At 36.3% G+C, this 20,118-nt stretch overlaps 1 protein-coding gene across 1 annotated transcript in view; it reads right to left on the minus strand.

Annotated features, from left to right (window-relative positions):
• Positions 1 to 19,736, minus strand: part of LOC134795501 (BAI1-associated protein 3) — a 125,614-nt gene extending 105,878 nt beyond the window's left edge. The window contains exons 1-2 of the mRNA XM_063767358.1: positions 19,457 to 19,736; positions 9,891 to 10,095 (exon numbers count right to left, since the gene is read on the minus strand). Of these exons, the coding sequence (XP_063623428.1) occupies positions 9,891 to 10,095; positions 19,457 to 19,613 (362 nt within the window). The 5' untranslated portion in view covers positions 19,614 to 19,736. The remainder of the gene's footprint in view (positions 1 to 9,890; positions 10,096 to 19,456) is intronic.
• Between the last annotated feature and the right edge of the window lie 382 nt (positions 19,737 to 20,118).

Consider the following 20,118-nt stretch of genomic DNA (forward strand, 5'->3'; position numbering starts at 1 on the left):
GGACGTGTACGTCACAGCGTTCCTTTACTGAAACCTACATAAGTATTCTTGCAGTGTTTCGTTTCACGACGACTTACTAACATGATAATAGATCTCTCTACACCTTAGTCAAAATAGTTTCAAGTTGTTTATTTGCATTCATGTCGTACAGTAGGTGTTAAGTACCTATAAATAACATATTTTTTTCAAATATGAGTTCTGCAATTATGTATACTTAATTATAACCTAACGCTTTGAACACGCCTCTATTGTCAAAGCGTTAGAGTGCGTGCTCAGATATTTTTAACAGCTTGGCCGTTCCGATATATCTGATGGCGACTGTACATAATCTAATTGCGTCCAAGTATAGAGTACTATACTAGAGCGTGGGGGGCAAGGGGCGGGCATCATAAGGGTCGCGGGCACAGGGTACAGCTCAACAGGTCTCTTGATGACCTATATTATAGCCAGTAAGTTGTTTTGTTCAATCATACTAAAACCGCATGCTCATGTCTTCTTGAGTGGCATTAAATTTAATAAGGTGGTGGTACTGGTGCTCGACGCGGTCTTAGTACATGTCATCTTGAAACTTAAGTCATTGTCAATAGAGGTGACAGCAGGGTGTCATCTATTGCACTGTTAAAAATTATGTAATTTTACATGCAAAAAAATTACATAATCCTGTAAAATTCCCGAAAAATCTGGGAAATTTACGGAAAAATATGACATTTTACGTAATTCTCGTAAATTTTTACGAGAATTACGTAAAATGTCATATTTTTCCGTAAATTTCCCAGAATTTTTCGGGAATTTTACAGGATTATGTAATTTTTTGCATGTAAAATTACATAATTTTTAACAGTGTGGGCATTAGCATATCGAACACTAGTACCACCACCTTACCCTTATCGCTGAGCCGAGTTTTATGTGTTATACTTAACACAATAATATGCGCAACTACTGGGAATTATTTTTGCTTAATCTTTACCAATGGTACCTAACTACCTACCGAGATACAGATCCTCAATAATTCACTATGATGTTACTGTTTTTTTTTTCTCACTCGTTCCCAGTGGTGAGAAGTGGTTCCCAGTGCAACGCGATAGCAATTGTCACCTTGGCTAGGCCGCCTGAGCTATATAAACTGTTTTGTGAAGTCGGTTATTTTTCTTATTAAATATCACTTATCACCACCTAACCTACTATCACCTACTAACCGAAATCTTCTAAAACAAAGTTCTAAACTAAAGGGTATGGTCTCGGCTTATTGAATGTTATCAACGTGAGTAAATAAGTAAACTGTATCAAGCCCTAACAAATTGAATTTCCCTTGTGCAGGAGATGGGCCTCGCAATCCTTAATTGCCACTATTAGGACTACCTATACGACGAGGCAATCACCCCGTCCCGTGGAGGAAGCGACCGAACGCATCTACCTAGGTACGAGTAAGTAAGTGTAACTTCGGTCGTTTACACATAAGGTGACTTTATGAAGGGGTGAAATCACGATATTGTTGCAATTCCGCATCGATACAATCGCTCTAGACACAAATCACAGACAAAATCTCGAATAAGTTACGATGCACGAAGAACACGTCATCGGGGCTTCCAAAGTAGTAGTCTGTTCGAGATCCTGAAAACGGTGAAAAATAGAGATAATACTCCTAAAAATACGTGTGATACGTCATTAGATTCGTCATGGTGTCTAGAAAAATGTATTTGAAGCGTGTATTAGCACACAAAAAATATCAAAAGTTATAAGCAAAAAAAGGGGGAAAATGTAGATATTTTTTATTTCCCCAATATCTCAAAAAGTATTCATATTTAAGAAACGAAAATTAATATTATTAAAGAGGAGGATATTTCCAATAAAACATTCCATACTTGCAGAACTCTATCTCCATTATTTATACTTTTTATTCATAGCTGAACACAGCCCTCCGCGCTCCATTTTCGGGAACGCGCGCGGCGTGAAAAAGCGGTTACTGAACATTAAATATACTTTTAAAGGTATTAAATATTCATTGAAAAATTAAAAAAAAATATGGTGTGTTTAAAACATGTCAACAAATGTACTTCTTGTAGAAATTTACCTTAAAATTATTTTTTCAACAAGTTAGGCAATTGTTAATTAGCAAAATTTTCTCAAAATTCCATCTTTATTGAAAACGAAAAAAAATGTATAAATAACTATCGTAAAATTTTGTCGCTTTCTAGAGCTTTTCTCATATAAATACTTAATAAGATCACATTACAAAAGTTTTAATTAAGTTAATACTTTGCTTAAAATAAGTTTTAGAATAACATAGAAAATTGTCAAAAATCGAAAAAGCAAGGTAAAATTTTAAAACTTAAAACAACATTATAACCAAACTATTATTTTTTTTTGAACTTTTATAACGTAATCTTATTAAGCATTTATATGAGAAAGACTCTAGAAAGAGACAAAATTTTACGATAGTTATTTATAAATTTTTTTTCGTTTTCATTAAAGAAGGAAGGGCAGTTCTGAATGCATGGGCATGCATAAAACACAGACGAAGTTATGTCGTGCAATTTACTTGCTACTTCGCAGCGAAATAATCATCTCAGCTGCAACAGACGATTCATTTTCAGACGGTCTTTGATATACCTCTCGTCAATACGAAAAAATAACATGAATATATATTTCTTGTGTTAGGAAGAGTGGGAGGTGACAGAGCTAGAGGAAGATCGCCAATGCAATGGACCGACCAAATCAAAGCCAGTGTGTCAACCACAGTAAGCGAATGCTCACGTCAAACGAGTCGCTCAAAAGTTTACATAATGGCCACGACCACTCTGTCAAGAGTGTAACGATGAAGAAGATATATTTCTTGTGCACATTGTAACAATGAACCGGAAATTACTTCATCAACACAAGAATTGCTAAGGTGCCCAGATGTAAAATGGAATAAAAGTTGCCATCGGGCCCGACTTTAATCAAATATTCTATTCGGCCAAATGAAACCCCCGTTGATAAATCGAGTCATCTACCCAGACGGGAGACCGGCTGCTATTTCGCCGACTTTGTTTATTGATGCTCATTACCAAATGCTCAGGTCTGAATTAAATAAAGTTAATTTAAACCGAGCGTCGACGAGATTGCTACGTTCGTGTTACCTGTAGACCAGGCTTCAGGATTTTAATAATTCATAAGACATGAGGGTTTTTTAACAGAAATGCGACAGGACTTCAAAACTTACTTGATACTGAACAAATATTACATACCAACGCATAGGTATATATTTTAGGCACCGTTTTACAGCCGAAGGTTGTATGTAACATGTAAATGAATAACTTTTTGTCAAAAAAAAATACAGTTTTGATACAAGCTTTTATCGCTGACGGTACTTTTCTTTCAACAGGCAACTAATACTTATCGAGACAATTCGAACAAACCCAAACACAATTAGGTTGCGTTGTTTTATCACAGAGTTCCTATGGCCTATGGCCACCTCCCGTGTCCATCATTTGATCAACTCGACGGTAGGTACCATAATACGATGATATATTGCATTATCACCCAATTTACATATTTACCGTAAAATGGGGTGAGTAGGGACAAAACTGACATTCAAACCTCGATAACATTTTATTTTTACATTTTATGCAAACTTAATTTTATTAATAGATGTTCCGGCCGTTTGTATTTTAGTTTTTTTTATGATTTTAGGTAGTATAAACACAAAATCCCTCCTCACCCCGTAGTCCCTCGTAGTTGGGGTGAGGTGGGATTTCATACAAAAGGTGATTTTGAAACGTTGTTGAATCGATTTTTTGAAGTGAAAACTTGTTTAGCGGCGCTGTGCACTTTTTGTGATGGGGAAAAAATGTTATACTCGCGACAGGTCACGTGACCGTACGATTCGTAAGACGTAAGACGGACACGTGACCTGATCGAAAAACTGTTACAATGTCATTGAGTTTTCACTTCTGCCGGCACTCCCGGAGTGCAACCCGTTGTTTTTTTTATTATGAATATTACTATAGTTCCATTTGTAATAGAAATACATTATTTAGGTAGCAGTAGCCTTTAAAAACCATCTCACCCCCCTGTCATTCCTTCTCTCCCCATTCATAAGCCGACTCTCCTCGCAATCCCTACTCACCCCATTTTACGCTACGTGAAGTTTCAGCTCAATCAAATAATGGGAAATGGGTCTAATTTAGCTTGCAAAATTTGACCCGAACATACATATGGTATATATACATACAAACCTACTAAGCGAAATCTAAAACAAAGTTCTAAGTCTTGGCTTATTGAATGTTATCAACGTGAGTAAATAAGCAAACCTGTATAAAGCCAAGCCCTACCGCCCTAAACGAATATTACCTTTATAAGTACAAAGGAAAAAAAGTTCTTAATAAATGGAAGTAAGTTCACGAAATTGCCCCCATGAGATACTTAGCGAGCGTAGCTGTCTCTAAAATACCATCGCCCACACTGTTAACTGTACATCGGTGGACCTTATGCCTTTTTAGGGTTTCATAGTCACCTAGAAACCCTTATAGTTTCGCCATATCTGTCTGTCTGTCTGTCCGAGGCTTTGCTCCGTGATCGCTAGAAAGCTGCAATTTGGCATGGATACATAAATCATGCGTTGCGACAGAACGGTAAATTAAAAAGTATAAACAATAAATTTTTTAGGGTACGTCCCATACAAAACGTATGCTTAGTAAATACTTTCAATGAAAACTATAGCGAACATGATCAGTTTAGTCGTTTTTGAGTTATTGCAAAAAGGCTGCTATTTAACTGATCACCAGATTTAGTAAAATTTAATACCAAAAAAATCTATTTTACCACCCTAAAATAATGAATGATCACCAAAATTATAACACCATTTTAATGTGAAATGATTACCAATTTTATTACATTTTACTATCCTTTTAAAGGAAATGACACCAAACTAATCATTATTAACCCAAAAATAGTAAATGATTACCAAATTTCAAACCCCATTTTAATGTAAAATGATAACCAACTTTTTACATCTTGCTATCCTATTAAAGAAAATCACACCAAAATAATCATTGTAAACCCAAAAATAATAAATGACCACCAAAATTAGCACTCCATTTTAATGTAAATTTATAACCAAATTTTTAAATCTTGCTATCCTATTAAAGCAAATGACTCCAAAATAATCATTGTAAACCCAAAAATAGTAAATGACCACCAAAATTGTAACCACATTTTAATTAAAAATGTGCAAATATTTAATATATCGTTATTCTATAAATTAATTCATCCACTTCGTCACCTTTTTCTAGTAGCATTATATTTCTGTAGGGGTCGCAGTTCAAACCTAACCTAACCCACTTTTCTAGTAGCATTTCTTTTCTGCAAGGGTCGCAGTTCAAACCTAACCTAACCCACTTTTCTAGTAGCATTTCTTTTCTGTAAGGGTCGCAGTTCAAATCTAACCTAACCCATTTTTCTAGTAGCAGTCGCAATTCAAACCTAACCTAACCCACTTTTCTGATAGCAGTTTGGTTCTGTAAGGGTCGCAGTTCAAACCTAACCTAACCCACTTTTCTAGTAGCATTTTGTTTCTGGAAGAATGATTATTTTGGAGTCATTTGCTTTAATAGGATAACAAACTTAACCCACTTTTCTAGTAGCATTTCGTTTCTGTATGGGTCGCAGTTGAAACCTAACCTAACCCCCTTTTCTAGTAGCATTTCGGTTCTGTGAGGATTTCAGTTCTAACCTAACCTAACCCACTTTTATAGTAGCATTTCGTTTCTGTAAAGGTCGCAGTTCAAACCTAACCTAACCTACTTTTTTAGTACCATTTCGTTTCTGTAACGGTCGCAGTGCTAACCTAACCTAACCCACGTAACTGATAGCAGTTTAACTTACTTTTCTAGTAGCATAACGAAATGCCACTAGAAAAGTAGGTTAGGTTAGGTGGGTATTCGGTGCGGGGTACGGGGGGTTGAGCGGGAGGGGCTAGTTATTTTTTTTGCATCAGTTTACTTTATTTGGTAGTATGTATACATTTTTTGGTAATCATAGTGGTTTATTTAGGTGAAAATAACGCATTAATTTGGTCTTCAAGATTTGGTGATCATTAATGATTTTTGGTGATCATTCAATATATTTGGTATTTGAATACAATTTGAAGTGCAGTCGTAATTAAAACGGTGGTACTTTTGTATTTTTAGGCCTTATTGTTTTGGTGTTCAGTAATTTTTTTTGGTAAGCATGATTTTTTTATTTAGGGTACCAAAGTATTTTTTGGTGGTCATTATATTTGTAGCCTTGCAAAAAATCTTCTTTTCTTAGTAAAAAGACGTAAGCACAAAACGCTGCAAAAGTACTTCCTAATGATACTCCAGAATGGTACATAACTACGAAACCCTACACTGAGCATGGCCCGATTTGCTCTTGGGCGATTGTTTAATAATTAATAAGGTCCACCGATGTACAGTAAATAAAGTTAGGAGTTTTTTTTTTCTTTGTTTATTTATAGAGGGTTTTTACAAATGCCACCCTCATAGTGGCTCTCTAACTAACTAACATGCTAACTTTCACTACTTCTAATTAGGAGTGTTGCTGTTTGTACAAACAATGCAGCATGTTGTAGGTAGCAGAAGGCCCTAACACCGTGACCGCACATTACCTTTTCCCTATTGACACAAGTGCACTTACATTGGCAAATTTGGGCAGTCAGAACTGACATACCTACATACTACAATCATGACTCTGTAATAACTGTTACGATTTTCTTAGAAAATTTTGCAATATATTTTTTATCTGTTAGGGCCACTTGCAATATCCCACTAACCCGGGGTTAACCGGTTAAACCTGGAGTTATCATGGTTACCAGACCAATTTGACACTGCGTTTATGGTTTAACCGGTTCACCTGGTTAGTGGGATGGTGCAAGTGGCGCTTAGTGGTAACCATACTCACAACAATGTACATCCTTATCTAAATGACAAAACGTGGTACGAGCGACTTTTGGTTAATTAAAGCAGATTAAATTGAGAACCTACTATAAGTAGTACGAGTAGGCAATCTGTGCTCAAGGGTAATGCGTGGTCGCGTGGATATATTTAATGCCGGTGGTAGCTGAACAGAAGCGGCCTAGATACAGAACAGAGTCCCGGGCCCATATATTCTGTCAAATTTCGACTAGTAAGTGTCACCATTTTTTACCTTTTTGTAAAACACTTAGGGTCTATCAGTTTTTAAAATCAGCAGAAGTCCTTGTAACAGCTTGTATTTTTTTTTATTTAAGCGCAAAATCTAAGCTTGACATGCCTGAGCGTAAAAAATATTTCTGTCATGTTTTTTTACAACTTGTATCAACAGGACGCTGATTTTTTTTTAAATAATTACGTCATTTATTAAGGAGTATGTTACAAAAAGAAACATTAAAAAAAACTGTAATAGTTTTTTTTTGTGAGTAAATTACTTCACCCCCAAAATTTTAACCAAAAAAAACTTCAAAAATTCATAACTCGAAAACTACAAAAAATCGGCTAATATACATGGGGTTATCTGATAGCCCACGACTAGAGGAATCTAAAAAAAATTTTTGGACGTCAAGGTTTGGACGACCCTGTATATTCCCCTTAGATTTAATTAAATGATATGCTGCATAATTCAATAAAACGTAATCTTAGGCAGAATCTAGTAAATAAAGAAGACTAACAACCCCCATACAATACCGCAAGAATTGTTATTGTTGTAGATTTTAGTTATTTCTGTATTATGTACATGTTAGCCTAAAAATACGTTGACTACATTTTTTTTGCAATTATAATTTTAATAAACGTTTGCGTTTGTGTATCAAAACTAAAGGAGCATATTTTGTAGACAGTACGTTTTTTTAATGATAAAATATGATTTTAGTTTTAATTTTATGACATTTTGTAAAAGACGTGTAAGTAAAAAAATATATTATTAAAAACCCGTCTTAACATCTTAATAACTACTTCGATCAGTTCATGAAACAAGCATGTCTAATTATAATATATGTAAAAAAAATGTAACAAGTCTACCACTGATAGTGGCGCAGGGGGTATAAAAATTTTACTGAAATTTTCACATACAGCGAACCCACATGTACCCTTTAAAACAGAGCACCTGCAACTCCACCCCACCTGCTTAGGCAGGCTACTTAATTACTCATCCGAGAAACAACCCAGAGTCGAAGTCGCTCATGTACGCGGAATCGCTACTTTCTAACCCCAACAACCCTCCACATTGTGTTTTCTACGAGTGGCGTATCCACAGGCGTGCTTATCCGATAGTGTTACATAATCTGCCGCAAAGACTTGCCGCTGATTTGCAATTCCCTTCCGTCGGAACACGTTAATATCCTTTGGCTCCGCAACTTCCCGATACCGTTATTTATATTGATAACCTTTGTTTTGCCGTCCAATATGAATTTATTGCTGCTGCGATTCCTACGGTGTTAATAAAGAATACGTTGCCTTATAGGACTAAAATAAATCATTTTAGTACTACATTGTGTACATAAACGTCTTTGTATATATATGAGGTATACATTGTTATTCATGTAGGTACATGAATAACAATCAGTAACTATACAATCAAACATATACATATACTTATTGTGTAGGTACAATAAGAGCGTCACCAATTGAAATAATTCGATGTTAAGGGACATAATGTACCTATTATCTTGTACATTCCACAGATTTTTACAAATCGTGGTTTAAGAACTTTTCTCAAAAATGGACGGCAAAGTCGACTTTCCCGTTTAAGAATAAGTCGCGATGTGCGTAGTTTAAGGTCAATGGATAAAGTGAATATTTTAGGAAATAATCGCATCGAAAGAAACAAAATGTACGTGAGGATTTATTTTTTCGTGTCAACCCTATTGTGTGGGATGTTGTTGAAAAGGTCTTTCAAAATGAATACGGGTTTAAGAAAAACATATTTTGATAAAGTGAATATTTTCGGAAATAATCGCTTTGAAAGAAACAAAATGTGTGTGAATTTTTTTTTATCGTTTCAACCTTATAGTGTGGGATGTCGTTGGATAGGCCTTTCAAAATAAATAGGGGTCTTTAAACAACATTTCTTGATAAAGTGAATCATTTCGGAAATAATCGTTTAGAAAGAAAAGAAAAAGGTTTTTCCTTCTAACTTTTGAACCATCTGTCCAAAAAATATGAAAAATATCATGAAAATAGTGCTTAACTCAATCAAATAAAATTAAAACAAACTTGATCAGTTAAGCCGTTTACGAGTTATCGCTAAAAGTCTTCCTTTCTTATTTTAATTAAAAGCCTGGCAACCCTTATTTGTGACCGGATTTTAGCAGGCAACCCTATACCATTGTATTTGCAATAAAATTACCATCATTTTGATGTATAATTCAAGCGTCAGACAGATGAGTGCAATTATCGATATAAAATCACCTCTTTAAACACGGCAACCACATAATAGTGACCGGAAAAAGATGGGCAACCTAGTTGCTTTATATTGTACAAGTTTTATACTTTCCATTGAAACTTATTTCGTTCGTCAGACAAATCGGTGAAATTTGCCGAAAAAAATTTTTTTTTTTAATTTATTAAAAATAGCCTTCACCATATTTCTTTGAGCAACCATATTTATTTATGTTCTGGAACATATTTTCTTTCATATTTTCATAGTTTCATCCATCAGACAGATTGGTGAAGGTCGACCATATATGTGGGATCTCCTACTGTCAGTGCTTATTATTTATTGATGAATGAAAAAATGAATTTTCCTAAGTTCTGCGAATCGTCGTACCTACCCTAAAGCTAAAATGAATAGTAAGAACAAATGCAAGTAGTCCGATAAACCTGCGTATCTACATGTTGATTCCTGCGACCAAGAACGTAACGTTAAGGTCAGAAATGCGCGTCCACACAACTTACCCGGAATTCACTGAGCTATCTACTTCAGGCCACGAGAGCCGCCTCTTGCAGAAGGCCATGGTGGGCTTCTCCGGCGGCGGCGGCTGGCGGGGCACGCGCAGCGACCCGCCGCGGCGGACCGGCGCTGCTGGGGCCAAGCAGTCCAGCGTGCGACGCCGCGAGCTCAGCGCCGACGCACCCTCCGTTGGCACCACTCGAGGAAAACCTACACATAAAAACATTTTTTTCTCCAAAATTACCGGCAAGGTTGACTTAATGACTTTGCTGATTAAGGCCCAGAAGAACTCATTATCAAAATAGTAGGAGCTCCCACATATATGGTCGACCTTCACCAATCTGTCTGACGGATGAAACTATGAAAATATGGAAGAAAATATGTTCCAGAACATAAAAGAATAGGGTTGCTTCAAGAAATATGGTCAAGGCTATTTTTAATAAATTGAAAAAAAAAAATATTTACGGCAAATTTCACCGATTTGTCTGACAAACGAAATAAGTTTCAATGGAAAGTATACAACTAGTACAATATAAATCAACTAGGTTGCCTATCTTTTTCCGGTCACTATTATGTGCTTTCCGTGTTTAAAGAGGTGATTTTACATCGATAATTACACTCATCTGTCTGACGCTTGAATTATACATCAAAATGATGGTAATTTTATTGCAAATACAATGGCATAGGGTTGCCTGCGAAAATCCGGTCACAAATAAGGGTTGCCAGGCTTTTTATTAAAATAAGAAGGGAAGACTTTTAGCGATAACTCATAAACGGCTTAACTGATCAAGTTTGTTTTAATTTTATTTGATTGAGTTTTTTAAGCACTATTTTTATTATTTTTTCCATATTTTTTGGACAGATGGTTCAAAAGTTAGAAGGAAAAACCTTTCTTTTTTCTAAACGATTATTTCCGAAATGATTCACTTTATCAAGAAATGTTGTTTAAAGACCCCTATTTATTTTGAAAGGCCTATCCAACGACACCCCACACTATAAGGTTGAAACGATAAAAAAATCCTCACGTACATTTTGTTTCTTTCGATGCGATTATTTCCTAAAATATTCACTTTATCAAAAAATGTTTTCTAAAAAACCGTATTTATTTCAAAAGACATATTCAACGACATGTCACACTCTAGGGTTGAAGCGAAAAAAATCATTTCGGAAATAATCGTTTAGAAAGAAAAAAAAAGGTTTTTCCTTTTAACTTTTGAACCATCTGTCCAAAAAATATGGAAAAAACCATAAAAATAGTGCTTAAAAACTCAATCAAATAAAATTAAAACAAACTTGATCAGTTAAGCCGTTTATGAGTTATCGCTAAAAGTCATCCCTTCTTATTTTAATCAAAAGCCTGGCAACCCTTATTTGTGACCGGATTTTTGCAGACAACCCCATGCCATTGTATTTGCAATAAAATTACCATCATTTTGATGTATAATTCAAGCGTCAGACAGATGAGTGCAATTATCGATATAAAATCACCTCTTTAAACACGGCAACCACATAATAGTGACCGGAAAAAGATAGGCAACCTAGTTGATTTATGTTGTACAAGTTGTATACTTTCCATTGAAACTTATTTCGTTCGTCAGACAAATCAATGAAATTTGCCGAAAAATTTTTTTTATTTTTTTTGACCATATTACTTTAGGCAACCTTATTTATTTATGTTCTGGAACATATTTTCCTTCATAGTTTCATCCGTCAGACAGATTGGTGAAGGTCGACCATATGTGGGATCTCCTACTACAACTGTCAGAACTTAACACTTTATCTCACCGCAGGAACCTCTTAAACTAAATAGGGAGAATAAATAAATAAACGTCGTAAAATTTGAATGTGACTTTTTTGAATGTACTGAAACATACTATTTACCTTACCATAATCCACATTCAATGTGATTGTGTGTGTAAACGTAGGCTCCATAATATTTTTGCAACACCTACTTTTTCGATTATTTCTCTGTTTCCGTTACCCAAAGGTTGTCTGGAAGAGATCGCACTTTACCGATAAGACCGCCTGTTGTCTGCCTCTACATTTAATCAATTGTTCTTTTCTTTTTTATCTTTTTACTGAGGTGTGCCAATAAAGAGTATTCTATCTATCTATCTATCTAATCCACTTCATACCTTAAAGTGCGATAGGTTGTCAAAAATTTCATTATCGCCCCTATTTCACCACGGTGACAGTTGCGACAATTCGACAAATGACACTGTAGCTGACGACACAGGTATCCATGGGCTATGGTTACCGCTTACCGTCGGGCGGGCTGTATTCCTGTTTGCTACCATCATTGTATTAGTAAAAAAAACTTTATTATATCGGCAAAAAACAGGTATTTCTCTTGCGAAGTTTATGATGATGATGATGACAATTGTCACAAGATTTAAAAGAACTTTCTGTAATTCTTGACAGGAAATGAGTTCTGTGTCGGAATTTTGTGACAATTGTCGTGTTTCTTGTGACAATTGTCATTAGCTTCGCAAAATAAGTACTTATTTACTGACGATATAATGGAGTTTTTTTTAATTAAAATGTTTTGGCAAACAAGCACACCGCCCGTCCGATGGTAAGCGGTTACCGTGCCTATGGAGTCCTGTGACGTCAGTAACAGTGATGTCAACAATTGACGCACCTGTCACCGTGGTGAAATAGGGGCCGGAGAATTTTCTCTAGTGAGTTCATCGATTCAAATCCAGATTTTTTGACTTTCGCTCGATAGAAAAAAAATCATGAACATAGGTGTAAAACGCAGTTTAAAAATTTTAAATAATTAAAGCACAAACTAAAAATATTAAAATTGCTTCTAAAAATGCGCAAGGGAGGGAAATCATCGATTTCTTTCTTTTTTAACTTACAAAAAATTAAAATTCAAAAACATGATAATATCTGCGATCGCGAGCACGCACATCTACGTCGCTCACGCTTACGCTCAGCTACATTCATTCATTTAAATACCTACCTGCAAAGTCACTTTATTAGTATAATAATATTATAGGAATACAAGAATGGTATCACTGGACTAGTACATATGTAAAATATTGAAGTGTAAGCATGGTTATTGATGCATGAGATTAGAATAATTTATCGTTGCGCTTTTCAAAGCTGATATGTGTTCGATTTTTGATTGACAAATAGTTACCTAGCTACAAAATACATAAGGTGTTAATTCAATTGATTAAGATCTCGCACATATAAGATTTGGTACGCGCAACGACAAAATATAACAATGTGTGTGATAGTCGCCAACAGGGCTATAACCGCGAAAATCGAAGTTCGCAAATTGCGGGCATCTTTCTCGGTCACTCTAATTACACCTTCAATGGAATAAAAGAGAAAGATCCTCGCAATTTGCGTATTTCGGTTTTCGCGGTAGGCCCCCAGAAACAGACCAATTCACTCGTCTTAATAGACACATTTATTGCTACGCAGCTACGTACGGAAATACTTTATCTCGCAGCTACGATAGCTACAAAGACATTCTTAGCATGCATAGAATGATTTATAAAATTATACAGGGTGATTCATGAGACGTGAGCAGGACTAATCCTGCACACTCAGTAACTGATAATTGATCGATCACCGTCGTATTTAGGTGAAACAGCCAGATTTTTTCCTATTTTTTAATTTTTTGATGAGGGCAAATTTAATCCTCTACAATCATGGTCACCCTACAAGACCTAATTAATAAGCATAAAACCTCTTTAATTTTTGATTACGAAGAAAATAAACTGTCAAACTTGAGTGAGATACGAGTTTTCAAAAGTAACCAGACCGCGATGACAGTGGTGACATTCAATTTGACACAGAATATCGGTAGTTTAGTATTCTAATTTTAGGGTGACCACGCATGTCGTAAATAAATTAATAACTTTTTTTTTTCAACACGACTAGAAAATTAACGTTAACCTCACTAATACTGATACGAAAGTGTTGCTTATAATCTACGAAATGCGCAGTATTAGTCCTGCTCACGTCTCCTGAATCACCCTGTATACTTACTAATAATATACTTACATTAATAACCATTTTTATATGTTGCCAGGGCCAGGAGTCGTCGGTGATGTCTCAAGACGAAAGTCTTCGACCAGTGTGTTGCCGGTGATGACATATGGAACTGAAACGTGGCCGCTTACTGTGTGCCTCATAAGAAGGCTCAAAGTCACCCAAAGGGCGATGGAGTCTGGGAGTCTCTCTGCGTGATCGCATCAGAAATGAGGCCATCCGCAGCAGAACCAAAGTAACCGATGTAGCCCTTCGAATCGCTAAACTTAAGTGGCAGTGGGCGGGGCACATTGCCCGTAGAACCGATGGCCATTGGGGCGGAAAGGTTCTCGAGTGGCGACCACGTACCGGAAGGCGCAGCGTGGGTAGGCCCCCCACAAGGTGGACTGACGACCTGGTAAATGTCGCGGGAGTCCGCTGGATGCGGGTGGTGCAAGACCGGTCATTGTGGCACTCTTTGGGGGAGGCCTATGTCCAGCAGTGGACGTCCTATGGCTGATATGATGATGATGATGATGATGATGATGATGATGATGATGATGATGATGATCATGATGATGATGATGATGATGATGATGATGATGACCGTTTTAAACTAATAGGGGATATTACTGCAATGTTCTGCCGCCAGAGTGCAGCACTACCGACTCAGTAAATTCATAAACTAACTTATACATACTGTGCCTTAAACTGTTTTTTGACAAGTTTTCACAGACAATAAAATATGACATTGATGCATCAAGGCCATATCAAGGCGGTTTGTTAACAAGGGCCTACCGGTAAACGCGAAAATCACAATTTAGTTATCTGCCTCTTTATCGCTTGAATATGCAAGAGTGATAGAGAGAATAGATAACGAAATTTCGATTTTCTTGTTTCGCGGTAAGCCATGTGATTGACGTGACGTGTGATGTGTCAATGTGGTTTGTTTACTGTATGTGCCACAAAGGTGCCACCTACGCAGAGCTTTGCCTAATATTCCCTATTGAACTTCCAGAACGTACAGTTGCTTGTAATCATACAATGAACACTCGAAAATAACTTTATCCTGTTGACATAATAATACAAACTGTCAATATAGAGCAAGTGAAGTCGAAATGAATAGCCCCTTTCGGCTCATCTTTGTGTAAAGTTCACAAACTCGTCATTGTGACTTCGCGAACAAAACACTTTGGAATAATAAAATATTTATACACTGATTTATACATATCTTTCCGATAACCGATTGCTTTGAGAATATAAAGTATATGTTAGTAAGTATCCTATACTATGGTATATACTGTCTGTCTTTATACAGAAGTTAGTTCGAGGCACTGAGATAGTTCTAGTTGGTTCTAGTAACTTTTGTCTCGGACTTATGTTTCTGCGTTTCTTATTTCTTGAATTCAGAATATCTAACTGTACTATATTTATGGTAAACTTACATAAAGGAAGATCACGTAAAAACACATGTTGCAATACTTGCAATAGGGAATATTACGCAAAACTCTGCGTAGAGGGCGTCACTAGCGCAATCACAGGGCCTACCGCGAAACACGAAAATCGAACGTTCGGTTTCTGCCTCTCTATCACTCTTGCCTAATCGATCGATAGAAAGGCAGATAACGAATTTTCGATTTTCCACATTTATAGGCCACCTAAAAACTTAAACAAACCGCTTTGGTGCATCAATGTCATAGTGAAAATTTATCAAAAAACTGTTTAAGGCCTAGTTTTAATTAGTTACTCTATGGTTTACTAAGTGCACTAGTGCTGCACTCTGCACGACAGAACATTGCAGTCTTATATTCATATTTCTATAATTACAGTAATACTCCCTATTTCTATTATAGCACCCGGTATAGTGATAACTAATGTCAGACTGCGAAAATTGTCATAAATTACCGGTTTGGACAACTACAAAGACCAGAGCCTCTACCATCAGTTTTAACATTGACATAACGCTCACGTCTACGTAATTTACTTTCTGTACATCTCGCTTGCACTATTGCTCGCATATGCGAGTACGAGCGAGATGCATAGAAAGTAAGTTACGTAAACGTGAGCGTTATGTCAATGTCAAAACTGGTGGTAGCCGTACAGGGGCCTATACCACGAAACTTTACAAGTGTACAATTCGACAATATTGTTAAATTGTAAACAAAAATACGTATCACAATAATTTTACACATGTCACATGTACAAGTCTACAATTTACAAATATTTTGCATTTGAGGACCCGTAACTCAAAACATAGCGGGTATGTCAAGATAACATACATAATTGCAAAAACATATGTAACTTCGTATAAGACGAATAAAGTCTAAGGAAAAAACGTGCCTCGGAATTCAAGTAAAAGTCATTCTCGAATAGATGCCGCACACACCTTTAGCCTATCCTCGGCTAGATGGCGTGACGACACCGTTTTACAATTTTAACACATAGATATCAGTGAATGAACATGGATCAAAATGATATAAAAATAATAAAATCATTTATCCATATATATACATTTTTTTATAACTTTATACGTTTTCATTTTGAGTTTTAGTCGTGTGTCGATAGATGGCAGTAAATTTACAGTGACTACAAAATTTACAATGATAGGACCCTCTATACTATCTATTCTTTTTGATAATTGTGACAAATGTAAAATTGTATTTATTACAATTTGACAAATATGTATTAATATTCCTCACTTAGTTTATGTTGAGGGTATTTCATTTATATTGTAAAAATACCTTACGAACATAAATATCATATCTTTTTACGTTGTCATTAAAATTGGTTGAAACTGTTTATGCAAGACAAAATTACAGTTTTAAATTTAATGTTGGGACACATGGAAATATTATTCGGGAAAGTAGTAAATTGACTCACGATGATAAAATTAAGAAATGGAAAGAAATAGCAAGTCAATGAAAAGTTAAGATATATTGGATAAGGATTGGAAGTATTTAAGAGACACTATGTGGCAAAATTCGAAAAGACGCACAGTGGTAAGTAATTGTATTATGCTCTAGACACACGCCGAGAGAATTGTCAACTTGTATTTACATTTCCACAAATATGTATACCTTCTTCTACAATTTGTTGTAACACTAATCTTTTACGTACAATTGTCAATTTCAAAATTGTCAAGTTTTCCGGAAAATTGCTTGTAAATGAAATGATCCTAGCGAAAAAGTTTGAATGACCTTTTTTGTAGGAAATTTTATGTAAATTATTCATGTACTAAAAATTTTTTGCTATTGGCGATCGTTTACGAGTTATTTACGAATGACTAAAAAAGGGGACCCAAGTATTTATTTTCTCCCTTCAATCTTTTTTTTAATATTGATGGTAGCGAAAAAAAGTAGCACTTATTTTATAAGAAATCTGAAAAGATATTTTTTTGCTGTGGGCTACCGTTTACGAGTTATTTACGAAAAACAAGAAAAATAAACGATTGTAGAACAAATTATAAGTGACTTTCCCACATTCATAATATTTTGTATTGAGATCACTCTGACCCACGCTTAATATTATTTTTTATCTCCCATTTATCAACAGTTTTGTATAATAAACTATATATTTTCCTAAACGTAATAAGTGTAGCTTTACGACTATATTTTTGGTATTCAGATTCCTGCTACACTTTAAAAAATATTGGTAATTATGAAAAAATCTAAAATACGTTTTTTAGTATTTTCTACTTTATGCTTTTTTTTTGTTAAAAACTTGTTCCAAAACTAGATTCCTCATCCTTAATTTATCCGAAAACGATATATTACATGCCCTAATAGGTATAGTTTTAGAGAAATGTTGCTCCAAGTGAAGCGCGGCAGCGTCGAACTTTCCCCCTCCTCCCCCACTAAATGAGAGGTGGCTCTCGACGTCTACCGGTCTGTTTCTGCTCAAGACCAGCTAACAATCAACTGTGCCAAGTTTCAGCGCATAGTCTCAAAGTGCAAGGTCCCCATACAACGGTGTGCAGTAACAAACGGTGTGCAGTTGTACTAAATAGGTACATATTTGTAACTTGTCACTTGTAAATTGTAATTGTAAGTTTTGTGGTATAGGCCCAAGGGGCGAGATCTCAACTCTATGCGCACCGCAATTACGTAGAGTTGACCAAGAAAAGTCTGCAGCGATTTTGATAGCCCACGCAGTGCAAGTGTTATTTTAAACGTCATAATTTCATAGAAGTTTTACGTTTAAAATAACACTTGCACTGCGTGGGCTATCAAAATCGCTGCAGACTTTTCTTGGTCTAACTCTAGAATATAACTTTTAGTACTAACACTATCTAACAAGTAACAACAGATCATGATGGACCTAATTATTTGAGTGTTTAATATACATATACGAGCAAGAACCTTGATAAATTTAAATAGATTTAACTCTTTTGGTTGATATTTGATAGGTACTTTTGAAGTTATTGTGGATCTTAGAGCATAAAGGCGACTCCGGTTATTAAATGCTCTAAGGTTTCCATTAAATAAAAACGATATCTGTCACTATTGTCACGTAGTGATTATATTTTGTTTGGTGATTATAATATGCTCTTTGATTTTCACTAATACCTAACTATTGAATTATTTTAGTGTTTCTTACTTGGGCTTTAATTATTTATTTTACAACATAGAGTTAGAGGTTCTACTTATAATATAACTTAGATGTGACACGGACATTTGACTATAATAATTATGTGGATTGCGGATAGACTTGATATGTCGACTCTCAGCAGTGGCTCTAGTTTTGTGTGCGAGAGAGCACATCATGGCACCTTGGGTTGCCATAAAAGCGCCGGCGATAGAGTACTGCCCTCCAATAATGAGAGCCGATAAGACTGCAAACTGCGATGGATTAGGTAAGTCCGACAGTCGTAAGCCCTACATCTAAGTACATTTCCATCACACCGTCTCATTCATATCAAGATACTGACTCACCTCGCATGGTGGCTATAGAAAGTTTTGTAAGACGACTTCTCACCGGAGACACATTCCTCACTTCTCATAGGGTCTGTCGAAGATACCGCTAAGTTCTTGCCAGAGAGATATTGTGCTTGGTTTTCGACATTTACCTTAAAACATTACCTTCTAGAAAGAAAACGAAGAAGTTAGTTCTTTACAAAACTGGACTCATCACTGCTGTGCAAGTCGGAGTACGGCGTGAAGGTAGAGGCTGAGGAGTTCACCAACTATACAAGGTAAGTAATTTCATAAGTAAATATTTTGCTAAAAGGCGCAGTTTAAAGGCCAGCACTGACTTATTCTTCATAGTAGCTGTTACCATTGGGTAGTTGACAGCCAGTACCTGAGTTGATATCAGCGTTTACCTGGACCGGAACACCTCAAATGTTTCAAAAAAGGGATGGATGATGGCAGCAGAGGCTGTTCGTCTCCTCGGGAGGGCATGGCGTGAAGGTGCCATAGCCTAGTGGTTTCAGGAAACTCACTAACCTCTCATGGTAGCCGTGGAGGATGGGGGCTGATGCAGCGTTTCTTCAGAGGAGCGGTGATACGAGGGTGTCCCGCGGCGCAGCCACAGGGCCAGCCCTATAACATACTAGCCCAGTGATATCAGGAAACTAACTTACCCCTCATAGTAGCCGTGGAAGGCTGCGGCGGTGGCTGCGCCGTCTCCTCGGCGGAGCGGTGGCGCGACGGCGGCGCGCGGCGCGGCGACAACGCCAGCCCGGCCACGCTGTCCGCCACGCCCGCCACGTACTGGCCCAGTGACGTCAGGAAACTCATCGCCACTATATCACTTCACTACACGATGTAACGTATCACTCATTTGCTAGCGTGCTAGCATAAACGTAATAAATCACTATTTGGCACTGGTTTAACCGTTTATACTGCACATTGTCAGTTCTTTTTGTATGTTTATCTGAAACAAAAACAAGTATAAATATATATAATAAACCACCATCTCTTATGCAGGAATAATGCTCAGTTACATGTTCAGACGCTATTTTTGTCAATTATTGAACAATCACAAAAAATTTTTATGAGTTCTGGAGTTCTTATAGAATATAACAATATTTTACGTAATATCGATATCCAGGAAAAAGGGACTACATTTGTATGGCGAACAAGTCGTCCCCTTTCCTCTTAATTGTAGAGCTACCTGCTGACTCTATCAACAGACAAACTAGTATTATAGGTAAATAGGTGCCTATGCGAACCCCAGATGTGATAACTCGGTTGTTATACCTATATAATAACGTATTATATGAATTAAGCATATGTGTGTCAA

The sequence above is a fragment of the Cydia splendana genome, chromosome 12 (assembly GCF_910591565.1).
Source record: "Cydia splendana chromosome 12, ilCydSple1.2, whole genome shotgun sequence".
Taxonomy (NCBI): domain Eukaryota; kingdom Metazoa; phylum Arthropoda; class Insecta; order Lepidoptera; family Tortricidae; genus Cydia; species Cydia splendana.